The 25562-nt window shown below is 44.4% G+C and overlaps 1 protein-coding gene across 1 annotated transcript in view; it reads right to left on the reverse strand.

Moving 5' to 3' along the window:
* Positions 1-25204, reverse strand: part of LOC120944008 (rap guanine nucleotide exchange factor 4-like) — a 63846-nt gene extending 38642 nt beyond the window's left edge. Inside the window, exons 1-2 of the mRNA XM_040357739.1 lie at positions 24942-25204; positions 7589-7731 (exon numbers count right to left, since the gene is read on the reverse strand). Of these exons, the coding sequence (XP_040213673.1) occupies positions 7589-7731; positions 24942-25006 (208 nt within the window). The 5' untranslated portion in view covers positions 25007-25204. The remainder of the gene's footprint in view (positions 1-7588; positions 7732-24941) is intronic.
* Between the last annotated feature and the right edge of the window lie 358 nt (positions 25205-25562).

The raw sequence follows: 25562 nt of genomic DNA on the forward strand, positions 1-25562 counted from the left end.
TGTTTAGCAAATTTTATAATAGCTTTCTATTGTATATAAATTAACATTTATTGTAAAGGTTTATGTTCAGTAGCGCTAGGTGCTAATTATGTTATTAACTGTGTTTATGATGAGCATATGTTTCTAAACATGTGCTTAGACTTGGGGATGAGCTCAAGGTTCGGCCCAAGTAAAAATTTGGACCAATCTTTGGCTGTTCAAGAGTTTGTCTGAACACTGGGGGCCAGATTCACAGTAGAAATACGCCGGCGTATCTACTGATACTCCGGCGTATTTTCAAATTTGCTGCGTCGTATCTTTAGTTTGAATTCTCAAACCAAGATACGAAGGCTTTAGGCTTCGATCGGACAGGCGTACGGCTTCGTATGCCTTCGGATCGTAGGTGTAATACTTCGACGCCCGCTGGGTGGAGTTCGTGTCGTTTTCCGCGTTGGGTATGCTAATTAGCTGTTTACGGTGATCCACGAAGGTACGCGTGTTCATCGCATTCTCTTACATCGTCGATAGTCGGCTTTTCCCGGCGGATAGTTACGGCTGCTATTTCATGGCTTAGATTTAGACTGCCCATGTTAAAGTATGGCCGTCGTTCCCGCGTCGAATTAAAAAAAAAAAAAATTTGCAGAAGTTGTCCGTGAATAGGAAAGGACGTAACGCACGTCGCCGTTCAAAAGATTACGTTGGTGCAACGTCATTTCGCGCAAAGCACGGCGGGAACTTTCAAAACGGAGCATGCGCAGTACGTTCGGCGCAGGAAAGCGCCTAATTTAAATGATGCACGCCCCATTTGAATTAGGCGGGCTTGCGCCGGACGCATTTACGCTACGCCGCAAGTTTACAGGCAAGTGCTTTGTGAATCAAGCACTTGCGCTTAAAACTTGCGGCGGTGTAACGTAAATGGGATACGTTAGACCGCCTCAAATGTACCTGAATCTGGCCCTGGACTTTTATAGAAGCCAAGGGCCAGATTCAGGTACATTTGCGGCGGTCTAACGTATCCCATTTACGTTACACCGTAACATCGAAGCCTAAAACCGTCGTATCTTGGTTTGAGAATTCAAACTAAAGATACGACGCGGCAAATTTGAAAATACGCCGGAGTATCAGTAGATACGCCGGCGTATTTCAACTGTGAATCTGGCCCCAAATATCCATATGCATAGTGGACAACATTTAGAATTTTTTTTTTCCACCTTTTTTAGCTGTGTGACCAGCAAATCAGTGTAGGCAGAGAATGTATTTTATTTAGGATTGGGGCATTAATTTAAAACGGCCATATCGTTAACCAAATGCCATACTTTAACCAAGCATATAGAAGAAAATCCTAATTATGGGGCTAAAGAAATACAAAAGTAAAACAAAAAAGTATGCAGTGCAGGTAGTAAGAAATAGCAGTGCAGAGTTATGGAGTTCATGGTATGTTGCAGCAGGGCGGTCAGTGAGCAGTATGTAGTGGCAGGGCAGAAAGCAGTATGTAGTGGTAGGGAGGTCAGTTAGCAGTATGTAGTGACAGGGTAGAGCACTATGTAGTGGCACTTCAGTGAGCAGTATGTAGTGGTAGGACACAGAACAGTTGGTAGTTAAAGGGCATTCAGTGAGCAGCATGTAGTACCAGTTTAGTCAGTAAGCAGTATATAGTGGCAGGACAGTCAGTAAACAGTATTTAATGGCAGGGAGGTCAGTGAAAAGTATATAGTGGCAGGGCAGTCAGTGAACAGTGTGAAGTTTCAGGGTAGTCAGGGATAAGTGTGTAGTGGCAGGGTAGTCAGGGAACAGTATGTAGTGACACAGAGGTCAGGGTGGCCAGTGAGCAGCATGTAGTGGCAGGGTGGTCAGTGAGCAGTATGTAGTGACAGAAGGTCAGTGAGCAGTATGTAGCGGCAGGGAGGTCAGTGAGTAGTATGTAGCAGCAGGGTAGTCAGTGAGCAGTATGTAGTGGCAGGGTGGTCAGTGAGCAGTATGTAGTGGCAGGGTGGTCAGTGAGCTGTATGTAGTGGCAGGGTGGTCAGTGAGCTGTATGTAGTGGCAGGGTGGTCAGTGAGCTGTATGTAGTGGCAGGGTGGTCAGTGAGCAGTATGTAGTGGCAGGGCAGTGAGTAGTATGTAGCGGCAGGGCGGTGAGTGAATCGTGTGTAGTGTCAGGGCAGTCAGTGAGCAGTGTGTAGTGTCATGGCAATCAGTAAACAGTGTGTAGTAGCAGGGTGGTCAGTGAGCAGTATGTAGGTGGCAGGGTGGTCAGTGAGCAGTATGTAGGTGGCAGGGTGGTCAGTGAGTGGTATGTAATGGCAGGGTGGTCAGTGAGCAGTATGTAGCGGCAGGGAGATGAGTAGTATGTAGCAGCAGGGCGGTTAGTGAGCAGTACATAGTGTTAGGGCGGTCAGTGAGTAGTATTGACAGGTCAATTAGTGAGCAGTATGTAGCGGCAGGGAGGTGAGTAGTATGTAGCGGCAGGGTGGTCAGTGAGCAGTACATAGTGGTAGGGTGGTTAGTGAGCAGTACATAGTGGTAGGGTGGTTAGTGAGCAGTACATAGTGGTAGGGTGGTTAGTGAGTAGTATGTAGTGGCAGGCTAGTGCAATATGTAGTAGCAGGTCAATCAGTGAACAGTATGTAATGGCAGGGCAACCAGCACATAGAAGATTTTCAGGACTTTTCCCTGACCCTACATTGCCTTCTTTCAGGGACATGCACCCACACCAGGGCTCGAGTCCTGCGGGAACGCATGGGAACGACGTCCCTCCACTTTTTTCACTGTAGGAACGTCGTTCCCGTTGCAGGACTCGAGCCGCCCGTGCCGATCTTTGTCGACCTGAGCAGCGGTGTTGCAAGGCGGGAGCGGGGGAGGGGGCGCTCCGCACCCGGGTGACACCTGGCACAGTGCTGGATTGAGCGAGGCGCCGCAGCTCTCTCCTCCTCCTTCCCTGTGCACTCCAGTTACTTTGCTTTGAAGGGAGGAGGAGAAAGCTTAGTGCTCGGCGCCCGCATGTCTTCCGGGAACTGCAATCCCCTATTATTGTGACAGACAGGCGGGGAGAGGTGCCGGCTGCCTATCACAATTACCCTCGTCACAGCCGACAGAGTCTAGGCTCCTCCTCTACACCGACAGTACATCCACAACAGGAGGAGGAGCCTAGGAGGAGGGACATCCATGTGGAGAAAGCCACATGACAGACAGCGCGTCTAAGGTCTGTAAATGTGGGGAGGGGAGAGATATTACTATACTCACAATGGGCAGATATACAGGGGGGGCTACATTAGGGGCATTAGTAATTACACAGGGGGGGTTACATTAGGGGGATTACACAGGGGGGGTGTTACATTAGGGGCATTACACAGGGGGGGTGTTACATTAGGGGGATTCCACAGGGGGGGTTACATTAGGGTGGATTTCAGGGGGGGGGGTTACATTAGGGGGATTACACAGGGGGGGGGGTTACATTAGGGGGATTACACAGGGGGGGGTTAAATTAGGGGGGTTACATCAGGGGGATTACATTAGGGGGATTACACAGGGGGAGTTACATCAGGGGGGGTTACATTAGGGGGATTACATCAGGGGGGGTTACATTAGGGGGATTACATCAGGGGGGTTACATTAGGGGGATTACATTAGGGGGATTACACAGGGGGAGTTACATCAGGGGGATTACATTAGGGGGATTACACAGGGGGAGTTACATCAGGGGGATTACACAGGGGGAGTTACATCAGGGGGATTACACAGGGGGAGTTACATCAGGGGGGCTACATTAGGGGGATTACATCAGGGGGGTTACATTAGGGGGATTACACAGGGGGGGTTACATTAGGGGGGTTACATCAGGGGGATTACATTAGGGGGATTACACAGGGGGAGTTACATCAGGGGGGGTTACATTAGGGGGATTACATCAGGGGGGTTACATTAGGGGGATTACATTAGGGGGATTACACAGGGGGAGTTACATCAGGGGGATTACATTAGGGGGATTACACAGGGGGAGTTACATCAGGGGGATTACACAGGGGGAGTTACATCAGGGGGGTTACATTAGGGGGATTACATCAGGGGGGTTACATTAGGGGGATTACACAGGGGGAGTTACATCAGGGGGGTTACATTAGGGGGATTACATTAGGGGGGTTACATCAGGGGGGTTACATCAGGGGGATTACACAGGGGGGGGTTACATCAGGGGGATTATATCAGGGGGGTTACATCAGGGGGATTACACAGGGGGAGTTACATCAGGGGGATTACACAGGGGGAGTTACATCAGGGGGGTTACATTAGGGGGATTACATCAGGGGGGTTACATTAGGGGGATTACACAGGGGGAGTTACATCAGGGGGGTTACATTAGGGGGATTACATTAGGGGGGTTACATCAGGGGGGTTACATCAGGGGGATTACACAGGGGGGGGTTACATCAGGGGGATTATATCAGGGGGGTTACATCAGGGGGATTACACAGGGGGAGTTACATCAGGGGGGTTACATCAGGGGGATTACACAGGGGGAGTTACATCAGGGGGGTTACATTAGGGGGATTACATCAGGGGGGTTACATTAGGGGGATTACACAGGGGGAGTTACATCAGGGGGGGTTACATTAGGGAGGTTACATCAGGGGGGTTACATTAGGGGGATTACACAGGGGGGGTTACATTAGGGGGATTACATCAGGGGGGTTACATTAGGGGGATTACATCAGGGGGGTTGACATCATATTTTTTTTTTTTGTAAACGGGCACGTTACAATAAATGTTGCACTGTATTTTCTGTGAAATATATATGCATATGAGCGTATCATTTTTTTTTTTTTTTGGTGGGGGAGTGGATCTTGGGTGGGAGTTCCCACACTTTTTTCCCCAGGACTTGACCCCTGACCCACACCTATACGGATGTCATATTGGGAGCTGTGTTCCAATTGAAATGAATGGGACTGCCTGTACTTGGATGCTTGAAATACCTGTGCGTCTCGTGCAGGCAAAACATCGCCCTCACATGGGTGTACACCTAAGTACGATCATGTAAACAAGGCCTAAGCAGACAGCAATACAAATCTGAAAAAATGCAGTATTTGGCTGTTATAATTTAAGGTTTTGGTGCTGCGAATTAAGTAAAAAACTTTCTTTACATGGCATTTCAATAAATGTTTGGTTAAATATCCATAGACACAAGGAGACATGACACTATATTAAGATGGCAGTGTGGTGCACATTAGTCTGGACCAGCAGTGAGCCTCAAGAGAGACCCCTGACATCACCAAAGGGCTGCAATGTGCACATAGTTTTCTGTAATTGAAATGCTGTCAGAGACTGCAGACATCCAATAGGTTCAATAGGTGCTGGTCAAAGATTACAGGCTTGCTACACAAGATGGTCAGAGACTGCAGACATGCTAAAGGAGTTGTTAAAGATTTGGTACATGCTTTAAAAGACAGATTGTTAAGACATTACATGAGACTGTTTGAAGTCACTAATATTACATGGCAACATGGAAACAAAGATCTGCAGGGGCCATAAGTTAGTAATATTATATTAAATATGAAGAAAGCACATCCCTCTGTAATGTGTACTTGCTTCAATCCAGAGCACTAAGTGCCATTGCTGTCCGCTGCCTCATTTCTCTGCTATCTGCATACAGTAAGTCACTTCTGACATGTTTTCCTGGCACCAAGTAAAAAAGGTGACAGAGGAGGGAGCACCAGCACACAGCCTGTGATTGAAAGCCTCCAAGCTGTTCCTGTGTTCTGTGTGAAGGGGGAGTGTTCCTTCCCTCCAATCAGCTCTCACTGAGCTTGCAGATTGTGACTTTAGTTTCTACTCCCTGCTTTCTGAAAGCACAGACAAACTGTATAGATTTTGCATTTAGAATGGGTGTAGAGAAGAAAGGGCCTCAAATAAACAGGTACAACTTTCATAGGAGGATTTGTTTCATCTCTGTGTATCAACTGAATCTAGTCACTTCAATGAGTATATGTAAAGGTGTACAACCACTTTAAAGCGGTTGTAAACCCGCATAATTATTATTATTTTTTTTCTACACCTGCAAGGAAAAAGCCATAATGAGCTAATATGCACCGCATATTAGCTCATTATGAAATACTTACCTCGGAACGAGGTAGGTAACTTACCTGGTCCACGCCGAGCCGAGCGTGTCTTCCGGGTATCGCCGCTCCAGCGCTGTGATTGGCTGGAGCGGCGATGACGTCACTCCCGCGCATGTGCGCGGGAGATTTCCTTTCCGGCATGGGTCGGCGGGGCCGGCCATTCAGCCGAGGATCCCCCCTGCGCATGCGCCGCTGCAATCAGTGGCGCATCGCGAGGGGAATATCTCCTAAACCGTACATGTTTAGGAGATATTCTTTATACCTACAGGTAAGCCTTATTATAGGCTTACCTGTAGGCAAAAGTGAAAAAAGTGGGTTTACAACCACTTTAAAGTAATTTTGAAGCCTCTTTTTTTTAATCTAAACTCAACATCAATGTGCAGACTTGCTCCTGAGCCAAGCTGTATGTGTCCATAGACTCATAGAGCTTGTCTTGGCCCCGCCCCCCCACTCCCGCCTCACAGCAATTTATTGACAACAGCAGGAACTAATGGCCCCCGCTGCTATCAATCTGCCCTGGGAGGTCAAGGAGAAAGAGCAGCATTGCTGCAGATGGGCACAGCGCCGGATCTAGAAAGGACTTAGGTAAGTATTTAAGGAGGTGTGGGGAGAAAACAACTACTGAAAGGTTTTTACCTTACTGCAAGTAATGCATTAAGGCAGTGGTGTCCAAACTGTGGCCCTTTGCTTGCCTTTATCGGGCCCTTGGGGTAACTATTCCACCAAATGACACCAATGTTGGAGCACCATTCCCCTGACTGACACCATCAATGGGTAACTATTCTCCATGGGGCACTATTTCTCCCATTAAAACCAAAAATGGAGCTCTGATGGCAGGACATTATCTGTCCTCACTGGTCATAATCTGGTGCTCCTAAAACCTGAAGGACAGTAAACTACCAATTTGCTTAGAAAGTTTGGAGATCCCAGCATTAAAGGGGTTGTAAAGCTACAATTTTCTTTCCTAAATAGCTTCCTTTACCTTAGTGCAGTCCTTCCTCACTTACCTCATCCTTCCATTTTGCTTTTAAATGTCCTTATTTCTTCTGAGAAATCCTCACTTCCTGTTCTTCTGTCTGTAACTCCACACAGTAATGCAAGGCTTTCTCCCTGGTGTGGAGTGTCATGCTCGCCCCCTTCCTTGGACTAAAGGAGAGTCAGGATGCTCTCTACGTTGCAGATAGAGAAAGGAGCTGTGTGTTAGTGGGCATCCTGACTCTCCTGTAGTCCAAGGGAGGGGGCGAGCACGACACTCCACACCAGGGAGAAAGCCTTGCATTACTGTGTGGAGTTACAGACAGAAGAACAGGAAGTGAGCATTTCTCAGAAGAAATAAGGACATTTAAAAGCAAAATAGAAGGATGAGGTAAGTGAAGGAGGACTGCACTAAGGTAAAGGAAGCTATTTAGGAAAGAAAATTGTAGCTTTACAACCCCTTTAAGGTAAAAAGATACCTTATTACCTTACAGTGCAGATGTTTCTAGGCGGTTCACTTACATGTAACACTCTTTTCCAGACTCTCATAGTAACCACAGAAACAGATTTGCTGAAGTAGATTCGGATGAAACCTTTCAAACGCTTTAACTTCTTTTAGACGGGCAAATATGATGTCCACATCTTCACTAGAACGTTCAAGAGGCCTAAAAATAGTCACAGAAAAAATTAACAAAATCATGTCAGCTGTAATTTGGCTTATTTACTATAATTGTACAAAGCATTGGACAGTAGTAAATTATATATATATATATATAGAGAGAGAGAGATAGAGATAGACATATATATATATATATATATATATATATATATATATATATATATATATATATATATATATATATATATATATATATATATATATATATACATATACACTGTATATATATGACACACAAACACATACATTAAATATATACAGGGTGGACCATTTATATGGATACACCAAAAACAAAAGTTGGATTCAAAATGTCCGACTTCAAATGGCCGCCATGGTCACCACCCATCTTGAAAAGTTTCCCCCCTTACATGTACTAATGTGCCACAAACAGGAAGTTAATATCACCAACCATTCCCATTTTATTAAGGTGTATCCATATAAATGGCCCACCCTGTATATTAGGGCCAAAACAACGAATCGATTATGAAATTAATCGATTACCATTTTCATTATCGAATAATCGGGCAGTAACATAATGGGGTTAAAAAAACTAAAATTGGCCTTTTATAGTACAAAAACAGCAAATCACTACGATAAATATTACTTTCACTGTCCAACAGTAAAAAATTAACCCCTTACAGTAGCAATTATTTGATCTTTTTGTACTAATTTTTGTTTTTTTAACCCCCATTATGTTACTAAACATCTCAGGCCTGGGGTCACACCTCTGTTTTTTGGTGCTTTTTGCAGAAACACCCTACAGTTCATTTACATGTTTTCCTATGGGACACGTTCACATCCATGATTTTCTTCAGCTGCTGCCTATTTGGAAAGGGCAAGGACTTTTTTTTAATGCAAAACGGTGCCATTTTTTTTTTTTTTTGTTTCAATATACTTCAATGGAGAAGCTGCAGAAAAGCATGTAATGTGTTTTTGCGACAATTTGTGTTTTTTAATCTGCCCAACAACAAATAGGCCCAAAAAAATGCAAATCACAGCAAAATTCCTTTTTTTTTTTTTTTTTTTTATGTTGTTAACCAATTAATCGAAACAATAATCGGCCAACTAATCGATTATGAAAATAATCGTTAGTTGCAGCCCTAATATATATATATATACACACACACATCGACCATTCAAAAAAACATCTTTCAGAAGATCAAAGAGTCATTTGTAGTGAAAGCTGCTAGATTGTTTAGGCTTCTCTCAGGCTTGTGATACTGCTTACCGCCCTCTAAAAAGTGGTCTGCTGTGAACCGCTTTTCAGAGGTGTTATAACAGTGGCTGACAGGCGATCAGGGGGTGCGACTTTCATCTACTGAATGTCTGTTTGTTTTTGTATTTTTTTTGTGTTTTTTTTACAATAGATTTTATTAAATATTGTAGCACATACAAAAAAATTATCATAGGCATTTCTAATGGTAAGGGAGAGATATGAAGATTAATTAAAGCGGTTGTAAACCCACTTTTGTAACTTTTACCTACAGGTAAGCCTATAATAAGGCTTACCTGTAGGTATCAATATCTCCTAAACCTGCACGGTTTAGGAGATATTCCCCCCGCAATGCGCCGCTGATTGCAGTGTACATGCGACCGGTTTCCTCGGCAAAAAAAAAAAAAACAGCAAGTTTCTTGCTGGTTTTTGCCGAGAAACTCGGTCGTGTGTACGAGGCTATACACGCGACCGGTTTTCATGACCAAACTAAAAAATGGCAGTTTCTCGTCATGAAAAACAGTCATGTGTACGTGGCATCAGAGTTCTCTTCACTGGAACTAAGGGGCCAAGCCCAGACCCTGAAATGCAACCCCAAACCATAATCCCCCTCCACCAAATAATTTGGCACAAAGCAAGGTCCATAAAGACATGGATGAGCGAGTTTGGGGTGGAGGAACTTGACTGGCCTGCACAGAGTCCTGACCTCAACCGATAGAACACCTTTGAGATGAATTAAAGCAAAGACTGCTAGTCAGCCCTTCTCTCCAACATCAGTGCCTGACCTCACAAATGAGCTTCTGTAAGAATGGTCAACCATTCCCACAGACACACTCCTAAACCTTGTGGACAGCCTTCCTAGAAGAGTTAAAGCTGCAAAGGGTGGGCCAACTCAGTAATGAACCCTACAGACTAAGACTGGGATGCCATTATAGTTCATGTGCATGTAAAGGCAGGTGTCCCAATACTTTTGACAATATAGTGTATAACACATTTTAGGTCACGTGGAGATTTATTAGTCGGGTGGATGCACAGCTATCACTGAGGACGCAGGACATTGCAGACATCATGAATACACAAACTGACATCTTTCACACCGTGGAACAAAGAACATGGCACAAATAGTGAATGGAGTTTTAATAGAATTAAGTGCCCCAATTCCTACACATTAGTGTTGTACAGCAGTATATATCTAATAGAACAGCTGAATTAGATGTTAGAGAATATATAGCAAGCATAAAAACAGTATTGAACATTTCAAAAATATATAAGATGTTTTTATGAAGATATAGTATGTGTCATACCTATTTAAAAGATTAATTGGAATATTATATTTGATTAATAAAAACTGGGGAAAGAGAATTTTTCTTTTTTTTTTACTTTCTGCTATAAAACACATGCAATAAAAAAATTAAATTTCTTCATCAATTTAGGCCAGGCATGTCCAAAGTCTGGCCCGTGGGCCAATTGCGGCCCACGTTCCAGTTTAATGTGGCCCCCCTGGTAATTTGGATATATATATCTCTATATAAATAGGGTATATCCAAATAACACGCCCAAGCTCATCCTTAGTCCTTAGCGTCGCTCCGGGATTTGTTGGGGGCACAAAAGAGATCTATATATATATATATATATATACAGTGGCGGCCCGTCCATAGGGGGCGCGGGGGCGCCGCCCCCCAAAGCTACTCATCAACAAAAGAAAAAAAAAATGAAAAAAAAAAATAATAAAAAAAAAATGACATTTTTTTTTTTTTAATATAACATGTCCCTTTAAGTGTGTGTGTGTGTGTGGGGGGGGGGGGCGGAGCGCCGGCCACAGAGGTGCTGTGGGAAGCATGATGTCATCGAAATCGTGAGATTTGGCAAGCCGCAAGCAAATCTATCGGCTGGCTTTTATACTGCCCATGGAGCGCAAAGCTCCGCGCTCGCACAACCACTCTGTGCTGGATGTGTCCTGTTGGTGGTTAGTGATTGGCTGGTCCATAGGACTTAGGGCGGTGCTTTTATCAGACCAACCAATCACTTCCGGTTTTCTGTGTGACTCATCCTGGCTAGTGTGAACATGAGAGGATTCGGCCAGGGGTCGGGACAGCTCACTGAAGCTGCTGGCAGGTAATTAGGCAGAGAGTTGTGCTCTCAGGACGTGCAGCAGTTTCCTGTGTACTTTGTGTAGTGGATCTGGGGGGTAGAAGGGGGGAGTGCAGTGAAGGGCTGAGAAGCTTTTAGCACATTTCCTGGGGACAGTAATCTGGATGGGGCTGCTAGTGTTATATGTGTGCCAGGTAGGGGGAGGGGCAGCCTGGGACGTAGTGGATAATGTTAGAATAGTTGTTCAGGCTGTCCTCTCCTCTCCTCTCATCCAGCTAAATTTGCTCCCAGTCTGAGAGCAGAGATTAGAGGTTCTCCTTGGCAGGGGGATCAGATCAAACTGGATGGCATGGTGACATTGTGCTGGGAAGACAGGAGGAGGAGAAGACAAGCTTCCTTCACTGTACACTGATCTGTGCTGGATCAGGCAGATCTACATTCTCCTCCTGATCATTAAATATCTCCTTCATTGCTCCATCATATCCATTCCATCCATTCATCCATCCATCCACCCCACCCCATCCATCCACCCCACCCATCCATCCATTACACCCACCCCACCCCATCCATCTCACCCACCCACCCATCCCATTCATCCACCCACCCCATTCATCCACCCCACCCATCCCATCCATTCCACCCACCCCATTCATCCACCCCACCCATCCATCAATTCCACCCACCCCACCCATCCACCCATCCCATCCATCCCACACCATTCATCCACCCATCCCATCCATTCCACCCCATTCATCCACCCACCCCACCCAATTCATCCACCCATCCCATCCATTCCACCCCATTCATCCACCCCACCCCACACCATTCATCCACCCATCCCATCCATCCCACACCATTCATCCACCCATCCCATCCATCCACCCACCCCACCCATCCCATCCATTCCACCCCATTCATCCACCCACCCACCCTACTCCACCCCATTCATCCACCCATCCTATTCCACTCACCCCACCCATCCATCCATTCCACCCACCCCACCCCATTCATCCACCCATCCCATCCATCCATCCATCCCATCCATTCCACCCACCCCACCCCATTCATCCACCCATCCCATCCCACCCCACCCATCCACCCATCCCATCCATCCCACACCATTCATCCACCCATCCCATCCATTCCACCCCATTCATCCACCCACCCCACCCAATTCATCCACCCATCCCATCCATTCCACCCCATTCATTCACCCCACCCCACACCATTCATCCACCCATCCCATCCATCCCACACCATTCATCCACCCATCCCATCCATCCACCCACCCCACCCATCCCATCCATTCCACCCCATTCATCCACCCATCCTATTCCACTCACCCCACCCATCCATCCATTCCACCCACCCCACCCCATTCATCCACCCATCCCATCCCATTCATCCATCCATCCCATCCATTCCACCCACCCCACCCCATTCATCCACCCATCCCATCCCACCCCATTCATCCATCCATCCCATCCATTCCACCCACCCCATTCATCCACCCACCCCACCCCATTCATCCACCCATCCCATCCATTCCACCCCTTTCATCCACCCACCCTATCCATCCACCTCATCATCCACCCACCCATTCTCCCACCCATCTATTCACTCCCCTACCTGTCCATCCATCCCTTCACACCCCTTCCTGCTGGTTGTGTATATTGTGGCTATCCCTCCTCTTTCCTATATAAAAGCAGTTGGTATTGTCCTAAAGCTGACCGTACGCTGTCCAATCCCCTTTTTCATCAGACTATATGCAATACAGTCTGTGCAATTTCCTATAGATCTGCCAACTACTATGTAGTGCAAGAGCCTGCCTTGGGGGGGAGAGCAAGTGCAGGGGGCCAGTTCTGTTTTGCGCCCCCCCTAAAATTTTGACCACCAGCCGCCACTGTATATATATATATATATATATATATATATATATATATATATATATACACACACATACACACAAACACACAGTGGAACCTTGGATTACGAGCATAATCCGTTCCAAGAGAATTTTTGTAATCCAAAGCACTTGCATATCAAAGCGAGTTTCCCCATAGAAGTCAATGGAAACAAAAATAATTTGTTCCGCATTGACTTCTATGCCATGTGGCCAGAGGTGGGGGGGCGCCGGAGAGCCTCGGAAATACTCAGAAAGGCTCGGGGACAGCTCGGCTAAACTCGGAACACCTCGGAAAGGCTTGGAAACTGAGTATTTCCAAGTATTTCCAAACGGCTTCGAACGGCTCCGGCGCCTCCACACCTCAGGCCAAATGCGGTACTGCACACCGCTGTGGCTTAAATGCTGCTCGTTTTCGAGGCAACAATTGAAAACCGAGTCAGGATTTAAAAAAAAAAGTGCTCGTATTGCAAAATGCTCGTTAACTGCGTTACTCGCAATCCAAGGTTTCACTGTATATAAATATGAAACTTCCCCTTTATACTACCGTCGTACGTGTTGTACGTCACCGCGCTTTGCTAGAGCATTTTTTTTAAACGACTGTGTGTGGGCAACGTCGTTTTAATGATGAAGTTGGAAAAAACATTGTTTTTTCTACATGCCGAAAAACTTCGTTTTTTTCATGCCGAAAAATGATCGTGTGTACACGCCATCAGAGCTGGATCATTTGCATTTACAGTACTGTGGGGGCTGATGACAGTAATGCCGCGTATACACGATCGGTTTTCCCATCAGAATAAACTCCCACGGGTTTTTCCAACGGAATTCCGCTCAAGCTGTCTTGCATACACACGGACACACCAAATTCCGCGGTGACATACAACACTACGATGAGCCTAGAAAAATGAAGTTCAATGCTTCCGAGCATGCGTCAAATTGTTTCCGAGCATGTGTGTTTTTTTATCCGTCGGAATTCCATACAGAATAACGGAATTTCTGATTCTGAATTTTTTTCCTCTGAAAAAAAGAGAACATGTTCTCTTTCTAAGTCCGTTGGAATTTCCGACGGAAAAAGTCAGATGGGGCATACACACGGTCGGAATATCTGATGAAAAAATTCTGTCAGACTTTTTCCATCGGAAATTATGACCGTGTGTATGCGGCACAACAGTTTTTTTTTTTTTTTTTGTGAATGGAATGTGGGACAGTCAGTAGAGGTCATTTATTTTTACACAGTAAATGGTTCAAAATATTTTTTCCTCTGGAGTTTATCTTTAAAATAATTTGCTACAAGAAAAAAAGTGCAGGCAAAGCAGTCTGAAAAATATTTTTCAGCAAGCTGCAGCTCTTCGAAGACTGGTGGCGCAAGCAGCTGGACACCTATGTAGTAATTCTATGTAAGCTAGCCTAATGCCGCTTACATACAGTCGGTATTTCCGACAACAAATGTTCGATGTGAGCTTTTTGTCGGAAATTCTGACCGTGTGTATGCTCCATTGGACATTCGCTGTTGGAAATTTCCGACAACAAAAATTGGAGAGCTGGTTCTCAAATTTTCTGACAACAAAAGTTCTTGCCGGAAATTCCGATCGTCTGTATGCAATTCCAACACACAAAAATCCTATGCATGCTCGGAATCAATTTGACGCATGCTCGGAATCATTGAACTTAATTTTTCTTGGCTCGTTGTAGTGTTGTATGTGACCGCGTTCTTGACGTTCGGAATTTCCGATAACATTTGTGTGATCGTGGGTATGCAACACAAGTTTAAGCCAACGTTCCGTCTGAAAAAAATCCACGGTTTTGAATTTCCGATCGCGTGTACGCGGCATTAAAGTACCTTAGGCATTTCCAGTCATTTCGCATTTGTGTCTTTTTTTATTTATTTTTTGCATGTAGAACCATTTGAATCAGTTGCCTTTCTGCATGCCATTAATAGATAACGAACACTATTCTGCTGGTAACACTAGAGGTCCTCAGTCACCATGCTTATTCAATTCCAATGCCGCGTACACACGATAATTTTTCGGGTTCTAAAAAATTTAGTTTTTTTTTATGTCATTAAAAACGATCGTGTGTGTGCTCCAGAGCATTTTTCATGATCCAAAATAATGGGCATAAAAAATTTCGAACATGCTCTATTTTTTCACAACGTTTTTAAGGTTGTAAAAAATGGTCGTGTGTGGGCTTTAACGACGTGAAAAAACCGCGCATGCTCAGAAGCAAGTTATGAGACGGGAGCGCTCGTTCTGGTAAAACTACCGTTCATAATGGAGATAGCACATTTATCACGCTGTAACAGACAGAAAAGCGCAAATCGTCTTTTACTAACACAAAATCAGCAAAAGCAGCCCCAAGGGTGGCGTCATCCGCATGGAACTTCCCCTTTATAGCGCGGTCGTACGTGTTGTACGTCACCATGCTTTGCTAGATCATTTTTTCTTCACGATCGTGTGTAGCCAAGGCTGTTTTAATGATCGGGTTGAAAAAAACGTTGTTTTTGCTAGACCCTTAAAAACTTAATTTTTTAGAACCCGAAAAACGGTTGTGTGTACGCGGCATAAAGCCAATATCTGGTTATGCCATTGTTTTTAAAACTTTGCTTGGTTGTGTACCACCAACACAGCCTCCCTGAGATCACACAGGCTCACCAAAATTGGACAATTAAAGATTGGAAAAAAAGTTGCCTGGTCTGATGAGTCTCGCGTTCCGCTGCGACATTCAGATGGCATACCTCCCAACTTTCTGAGATGGGAATGAGGGACACCTATCAGCAAAAGTATGTAGGCATAGGACACACCCCTTGCCACGCCCCCTGAAAGGAGAATTGTACAAAAAAAAGATTGGTTAAACCCACAAGTGTTTTTTTTTTTACCACTACTATTTCTTTATATTGGCTTTTGGAATTTACAAATGCAGCAATTTAGAAATCAGATGAAAGGTTTAGCACTGGTAAACACTTTTTGATAGATAAAAAGTGCATTTTATATACATCTGTATAGATCAGACAAAAATGAGGGACAAATGAGGAGAATGAGGGACAGAGGGACATTGCTCCAAATCAGGGACAGTCCCTCGAAATCAGGGACAGTTGGGAGGTATGAGATGGTAGGGTCAGAGCATGTACTATTCTAAGCTAACATACTGTATGTTCCCACATCTACCCACCTGCACAGCCAGCATTCAGATAGAAAATGTTATTCTCCAAGATAATGACAAAGGCTAGGTTCACATATATGGGAGTCGGGAATGTGTGCATAATCGAGCTGCCGACCTTCACAGAAAAATGCTGCTCCTTAGCAGATTCTCGGGTGCCCGTAATTCTTATTGGCACCCCCACACATCAGCACACCTGCACGTATTTGCGCTGCGTGAATTTTTTTGGGGGGGGGCGGCAGTAGCGGCGGGCTTTGTGATTGAAAATGGACTTACTTCAAGACATTGTTTTTTTTTTTTTTAATAAAGGAATTGTCAAAAACTGTCTGTCATTTTTTACACTACAATTTTTTTTAAGTGAATGAGTAGGGGTACCCCTACTCATTCACATGGGGGGGCGGGATCTGGGACAACCCGGCCAGGGTTGTGGGGAAGAGGCTCTTGTCCCCATCAACATGGGGACAAGGTGCTTTGGGGAGGGGCAGACATTCAAATCGTGTATGACCAGACTTAGTGGAGTGCCACTAATACTAATCAGGGCTGATCATGCAATTGGAACCAAACCCAGAACAAATAATGGACCCAAATTAGACTTTGTGCACGTGGTAATGAAAAAGGCAGCATTTATTATAATTCCCTAATGCAACATCCTTTACAATTGTGCTTCTAAATTGTTCAAGATCTTGATGATCATACATGAGTACTGACCTAGACACCGGTGTTGAGTAGACATGCAGTTCCACTGACTCAGCTGATACCCCTGGTTTAGTCTATTCTTGGGGTACATTTTCCTTTGTTCCTGAGGGGCCCATATAAATCATTATCTGTGGCTACACAAAGGGTCTCAACCTTAGACCAAGTAGATAACATGTTTCTTCAAGTCTGATATTTCCATTGTAAAATTACATGGTCTCTCTCAGTCTTCAGGGGTTCTGCCATTTTAGAGATACATGATGGGCCCTTATTTGTGTCAACAAAGGGCTCCAGAAGGACAAAGGAAGTTCTATCAACAATAAAGCCAATACTTGCAAGTAATACAGGGCATACTGTATCTCCAAGCTTCTGAGATTAAAAAGAAGGGCACTTTAAGCACACACCACACCCTAAACGTTTCACCTCTACTGTTCTTTTATATTAGCATTGAAAAGTTTATTATTACAAAGAAAGTTGGCAACAAAATAGTGTATTTATTTAGACATATCTACACAAAATAGCTAATACTGTAGAGGAACATACTGTATGAGGAGAGATAGGCTGAAGGTCAGGGCTCAAGTCCTGCGGGAACGCGTGGGAACATAGTTCCTGCACTTTTTTCAGAGCAGGAATTAAGTTCCCTTTGCAGGACTAGAGCAGCCGAGCTGCCCAAGCCAATCCTTCACTAACCGGCGATGCCCAGCTCGAGTCACTGTCAGGGGCAGGCGAACCTTATTAAACCTTTATGTTACTGGCCGCTTCCTGTATATGGATTCATCAGGTAGTGTGCGGGTATTCCGTCACTTCCTCAATGCCGCAATGTCTCCTGGGAGCTTTTGTCATTGTTCCCAGGAGACATTGCGGTAGGTCTGCTGCGAGTTATCGCAGGATTTAGAAAGAACTTTCTACCCGATTAATCCATATACAGGAAGCAGCCAGTAACATAAAGGTGGATCTTGGGTGGGAGTTCCCACACTTTTTTCCCCAGGACTTGACCCCTGCTGAAGGTGGTTCCAAAAGAGTGACCATCTCTCCAGAGAGACAGTTGAGAGCTATGACAGAGTGCCTGGCCTTCACTACGATATTTGGAGTGTAGGTACTTTAAGGCCAAGCCAGTTTGACATTTTTTGAATGTTGGTAGATATATGAAGCTGTTTATAAGTATTACTCTCAACCTTTTTTTCATTTTACAGATACCTGCTCATAACAGCAGAAATTATTTTTGCGCAATAAAACATTTCCTAAGTAAACTATGTCAAAGAAGGTGCCAATATTCTATTAGTTATTCCCTAAACCTTGAGTACTGCGCTTTGTTTACCCCGGTAAACCACACCCTCCAATCTATTACAATAGCTGTCTGCAGTGCTTGTTTCATTTTGAAAGTCCACAATGCTCTTCTGTGATTGTAACCTGCACAGCTTGTACAACAGATGTACACACCACTGCGAACAGATCACAGAACTTCTGGGTGCCATGCTGTGAGGCTGGCAAGGTCTTGCACTCATTAAGAATTGATGGTGTTCTGAGCAATACAAAGGTGCATTTTCCACACGGAATGCTACAGGCTGGTATCACAGCCTTATATATATATATATATATATATATATATATATATATATATATATATATATATATATATATATATATATATATATATATATATATATATATATATATATATATATATTGAGGTACAAGCTATTGTCTGACCTGGACATATTACTTTTTGAATTAATTTTACCAGAAAAGTCATGTGCCAGTCAGGAAAACCTTTTAAATAGGAAAAGAGAATAAATGAAACATTAAATGCCACATTTAAAGTGACCTAACTGACAAATGCTCACTAGCCCATGTTAGCCAATCATATTATCCCTGGTTAATTTTCTACCTATCATCAGCATGGAGATTTCTTATACCAAACTCTTTAGTAAATGATGCCCATGGCTAATTTACAAAACCTTGAGCAAAGGGATATTGAAATGATATATATCAAATCTAGGATTTAGCTTTGGTTGCTTATAGGTAAAAGGCCCATTTTGCTGTTTTCTTTCAACTCCAATGTTCATTAAAACTGGAAAATAATGGTGTTACCCATAGTAACAACTACATTTTCAGATGTCTTCTTCCCTATTGTGAAAGTAGGATCAGGTGTCCTCCTTTTCCTCAATGTAAATGGAGATATCATTATAAGCAATGACAAAAAAAATTCAATATCGTCACTCATTAAAAGCCAGTGAAAGCTTTTTTTTAATGTTTTGAATGGCAAAAGGTTAGAACTTTTCAGTTTTTTTCCTGTCCCTGATAGGGAGATTCATTCTCTTTATTTGCTCTGATGATGGAAATCCCTAATTTAAAGTTGTCACTGGATCAGCAATATAGAGGCAACCTTCCAGTTGCGACACTTGTCACTAGGAAATCTTTCAACTGTTATGCAGAGTATTGCTATAATGCGCTGGACGCTTATTGGATACAGCAAGCGGCTTTACTTTTATGGAGGATTGCAATGTGTGTCTTACAGAATGAGAAACAGGAACTAACCACTAACAAGTGCACTGAACTTAGATAGACGGTACATCCTGTCATATTATAGAATACACATTATAACACTATAACTAGAGGAGGAGAAATTGGGATTTTGTATGAAGCATGCAGTGTAAATGGGTCACAAAAGTGTCTGGCAGGTAACTCATGGTAGTGTAAAGATCGCAGGTTGCCGACCCACCATACCACAGCATTGGTGTTGTGAATGAAGCTGGTGGTAGAGGAAGAAAGCAGCTGCGGAGCAGAGCCCCATAAGCCGATGCTTCCTCTACAGCGCCGGCTTTTACCACAGGTGGAATCTATGGCAAAGTTTAGCAAACCCGCAGGATAAACACAGGTGTACTACGCTGCACCCGCAGTGTGGGTAAAACGCAGCACATCAGTGTGAAAGCAGTCTTAGGCCCTTTTCACACAATCAGCCCGACCAAATGGGACCCTCAATTCACCTCTACAGAGCGACAGACGTAAACAGACTTGTGTCCGTTTACACCCGCCTACCTCCAATCCACAGAAAAAAAAAAAAAAACAGAAGGGAATTCGTCCCCTTCCATTTGGGTGGATCGGATCGGAGGGCCTATAGAGTAACCGTGACCTGTCATCCTCCCGCTCATTGTGGCCCTCGCTCTTCAAAAGGTTGGGCACCCCTGCATTAAGGTATGTAGTATGGTCGGGCTGTTTTATTATTATTTCGCTAAATCCAACACTGTAACCAGGAAAAGTCCATTAAACAAAATAGTAAATATATATAACCTATAATTTTAAAGCGATCTACACAGTATAAAGGCATTATAAGGGATAAGTGCAGTTTTAAAAAAACAAAACCGATTACCCCATCCCTGCCTTCTGCAGCAAAACATTCAGGCCCAGATTCACAACCGAGATACGACGGCGTATCTCCAGATACACCGTCGTATCTCTGCGTTGAGCCGTCGTATCTATGCGACTGATTCTTAGAATCAGTTACGCATAGATATCCATTAGATGCGACAGGCGTAAGTCTCTTACGCCGTCGGATCTAAACTGCATTTATTTTTTGACCGCTAGGTGGCGCTTCCGTTGAATTCCGCGTTGAGTATGCAAATTAGCTAGATACGCGAATTCCCTGCTATATGAGGCGCAGCCAATGTTAAGTATGGCCGTCGTTCCCGCAACGAAATTTGAAAAAGTTACGTCGTTTGCGCAAGTCGTCCGTGAATGGGGCTGGACGTCATTTACGTTCACGTCGAAACCAATGACGTCCTTGCGGCGTACTTTGGAGCAGGGCACACTGGGAAATTCCACAGACGGCGCATGCGCCGTTCCGCAAAAACGTCAATCACGTCGGGTCACAGTAGTTTAACATAAAACACGCCCCCCTCCTTCCACATTTGAATTAGGCGGACTTACGCTGGCCGATTTACGCTATGCCGCCGCAACTTACGGAGCAAGCGCTCTGAGAGTTCAATCCCTTTGAAAATGTATCCAGACTGTTGCATTGTTATTCATGGGAAGGAGTTTGTGAATTGTTTCACCTCTTGGACTTTATTTTGTTGCACCGCAGAACTTTTACAATTTGCTCTTTCTTAGTGTTTGGTTGTCATCTTATTTTATTCACTTGTTTTCACATTTCAGATTGATATTTTATCAGTATTTATTGAGATACTGTTCACTTTTAGTGTTTCATTTTGCGCTCATCACTCCAATTTTCGAGCCTGCATGGATGCCCCCATGGAAAACGGCTTTGCATTTGGGCACCCAATGAAGAGGAGGGGCCTGGAGCGTCGCCGGGGGACCCCAGAAAAGGAGGATCGGGGCTGCTCGCACAAAGCAGGTAAGTATAGGCACGTTTGTTATAAAAAAAATTATAATAATAATTGAATGTTTACAAACAATTTAACCCTTGGGGAGTATCTCACCAAAAATGAAATGTCTGTTGCAGGGGTTGCCTAAAACTCAGTAATCTCAGTGCAGGCTTCTGGGGAAATCAGTGAGCCAATTACACAAGCAGGAAATTACATCTCTGGGCGTCTTCTGTACACCAAAAGTGTACAGAATGCCTCCAGGTTGCCATTGGATTTTTCAGAAAACTACAGTAGCTGCAGATTAAAAAGGAAAGATCATTTTAATGACATTTAAATTACAACATGGCCTATGTAGCAATTGTATATGCTGTGTTGTTTTTTTATTGTTTTTTGCTATAACAAACATGTTATACTTACCTCCACTGTGCAGCTCGTTTTGCACAGAGTGCCCCCGTGTCTTCTGGGGTCCCTCAGCGGCTGTCTCGGCTCCTCCACGCAAGATCTCAACACCTTCATGCGAGCTCGCATGGTGTTGAGTTCCTGCGGGCGCGCTCCCATGATGCAGCCAGCGGGTATTGCCGCTCACTGTATCACTCGGCCCCGCCCCCCGCATCATTGGATGTGATTGACAGCAGCGCGAGCCTATGGCATGCGCTGCTTTTAATCCATCCAGTGTAGCAAATCAACGACCAGGCTCACAAACGAGGAGGATGATGGGGGCGAGCACGGGACTTTCAAAGGATTAGGTAAGTAAAGTGGGGGCTCGGGGGCGGTATTGTGAAAAAACATTTACCTTTACAACCCCTTTAAGTGAAGTGTTTACTTTAATAGGTCATACAACAATATTAAAGGGGAGTTCCAGCCAATATTTATGTTTATTAAAAGTCAGCAGCTACAAAAAGTGTAGCTGCTGGCTTTTAATAAACAGACACTTACCTGCTCCAGCGTTCCAGCGAAGCGCCGGCCGGGGCTCCGCTCCTCTCCCCCTCCCCGGCCGGCGTCTTCATTGTCACTGTGGGCACCCAGCCGTGACAGCTTTCGGCTTCACGGCCGGGCAGCCACTGCGCATGCGCGAGCGGCACTGCGCATGCGCGCGCGGCCCGTCGCTGTTTGATTGGACAGGCGATCGCCTAGGACCTGTCACGTGTCCTAGGCGATCGCCTACAGGGAGGGGCTGCCAAAAGGCGATTAAGCTTAATCGCCTTTGCAGCCCCTCGGCGGAAGGAGGTAGTGGGACAGGAAGTCCCCTTCTCCTGAAGCCCCCACTCCCCCCCCAAAAAAATTACATGCCAAATGTGGCATGTAAGGGAGTCAGGAGTGGGATAAGCGGAAGTTCAATTTTTGGGTGGAACTCCGCTTTAACATCAGTGAAAATCAATTATTAATAATCAATACTAATTGTGCTTTTGAATACAATGTTTATTTTCAAAACAAACACACACAACACACACACACATTCAGACAACACACACACACATACACACATCAGTGGAAATCAATTATTATTAATCAATACTAATTACACTTTTAAATACAATGTTTATTTTCAAAATAAACACACAACACACACACAAAACACACACACATACAAACACTAATTACGCTTTTAAATACAATGATTATTTTACAAACAACCAGGGCTTTTTTTCAGCGGGAACGTGTGGGAACGCGGGGGAACGTAAGGGAACGCGGGGGAACGCGGGGGAACGTTGGGGGAAAGCAGTTCCGGCACTTCCAACACTGGATGTATATAATGGCAAGGGGTGCTGGGGTGTGCTGGAGAGTCTATTAATGCTGGCTGCTGGGGAAACTATTGTTGCTGGAGGGGATATATTTGTGCTTGGCAGTCTATTGTTGCTTGTGGGGGATCTATTATTGCTGGAGGAGATCTACTATTGAGGAAGGGGTCTTTTGTTGCTGACTGCTGGAGAGTTTATTATTGTTGGCTGCTGGCAGATCTATTGTTGCTGCTGGGGTGGTATTTTGTTCTGGGGGTACATTATTGCTGGGGGTCCTATTGTTTCTGGGTGAATCTATTGTTGTTGGGGGGGGGTCTATTGCTGCTGGCTGTTGGGGATCTATTTAGTACTTTTCTTGTTATCCTTAACAAATTCCATACAATTTACTTACCAACACAAAATTATACTTGGCTCTGTATTCTCTAAGAGGGGCACTACTGGAAGGTGGGTAGGGGGCGGGAACCAAGGAACAATGCTCAGAGGTGGGTAGGGGGCGGAGACAAGGAATAATGCTCAGAGGTGGGTAGGGGGCGGAGACAAGGAATAATGCTCAGAGGTGGGTAGGGGGCGGAGACAAGGAATAATGCTCAGAGGTGGGTAGGGGGCGGAGACAAGAAGTGACTCAGAAGGGGAGAGTTTCTGCACCTATTCTCTGAGAAAAAAAGCCTTGCAAACAACACACACACATACATAACACAGACAACATACATACAACACACACATCACACACACACACACACACATAACAAACTCAACACACACACATACATACATACACACGACACATACACACACACACATTCACACACATACACACAACACACACAACACACACACACACAACACACACACAAATTCACACACACAACACACACACACACATTCACACACACACACATACATAACACACACAACATACATACAATACACACATCACACACACAACACACACATACATACACATGACACATACACACAACACACACATACATACACATTACACATACACACAACACACACATTCACACACACATACACACATACACACACAACATACATACAACACACACATCACACACACATAACACACTCAACACACACACATACATACACATGACACACACACAACACACACACACATACATACGCATGACACATACACACAACACACATATTCACACACACACATACACACAACACACACACACACACACATACACACACACACACACAACACACACACACACATTCACACACACACACACACAACACACACATTCACACACACACACATACACACGAATAACCTAAGGCAAAAGCTAAGCTATCACCTTTAGCTTGACCTTAGCAAATACTATTCTGCAACGTGGCCTTTTCATCAGTGTGATATTTGAAAGGGATGTATTACTGACAAATGACTTTAAACTGAACTCGGATTTTGGCCCGTGTATAAACACGTGTCTTCCTGCTTAAATCACATTTAAAATAGAGGAGATTTTACGTTATTAAGTTTGATATTTTCTGGGCAAACTCAGTTATGACAATCATTGTAGAACATTAAAAAAATAAAAGCCTCATCACAATAAGTATTAATTGATGCGTATGTAATGCAACTGTAATAAAATATGCCGCTTGATTAGCAAAACAGGGAAAGCAAACGTTTCCCAAGAGGTTCCGCGTCGGCTGACGCCTGCTGCCTTTACAAATCCCCCCGTCACCCCACCTCGGAATCACTCGGGCCACGTTCCCTTTTCCCATCTGCTCTCCGAATTGCTAACTCACCGTTTATTAGCACATTACACTAATGCACACACAGAGGGTATTGATTATTTGCAAGCTGTAGACCTTGATTCCCAGGAAATAACAATAGCAAGGGCAAACTCTAGTCTATACCATGAAGAAGGGCCAAGCGGAGATCAGCACCGGCGCTGTCCACTGACCACGTACACTGGATAGGAAGACCATGCATGCCCCTATCACTGACTACAAATATCCCACCATGCACCATTCCCTGCTTCATTAGCATGCACTGGGCTATGCAGTCACATCATGCATCCACTACAATACACGTGAAGGTACCTTTTATCAAGGCAGGCAATCCACTCTGCAGAGGAGGAAGAATGGGAAGCGTGAGCAGCAACCATGTTTGGAGCAATGCCAGCTCAGTCTTGCACAAATCTGCCTGCCCAGCTTCCAAAGTACAATACTAAGAGCAGTTTTGTCAACTAGAGCTTGTTATATACAGATCACTGATCATCTGCAAGCTGGCCCACCCTGCTCCTGTATATCACATGCTATGAGCAGCACAGAGGCTTGTCGCCGCCGCAGACCCTGTGCACTGGCTGAGCTGTACTACTGGAGAGATAGGAGGGGGGAGGGGAGTTACAGCAAGCATTGGCTACAGCACCTCACATAGTACAATCTTTCCCACTATGGATACAGAAATACAGCTTTGCATTTTTTTTTTCCCCATCACCTAAGCTAGTCATTTATTGGTGTACTAAGACACGTGTACCTAGCAACAAAGTATGCTTCTTCTGAATGTGAATAGGTTTACGCTTTACGCTTTCAGGGAGTATTGTGTTTAATTAGCATCATATATTTTTAAAGAGAAACTGCAGTCTGCTCACATAATTTGTAATAAAAACATCTTTGCCATTCTGAAGCTTCCCTCTAACCACTTTGGGCCAGATTCTTAAA

The sequence above is a fragment of the Rana temporaria genome, chromosome 6 (genome assembly GCF_905171775.1).
Source record: "Rana temporaria chromosome 6, aRanTem1.1, whole genome shotgun sequence".
In the NCBI taxonomy this organism is placed as follows: Eukaryota; Metazoa; Chordata; class Amphibia; order Anura; family Ranidae; genus Rana; species Rana temporaria.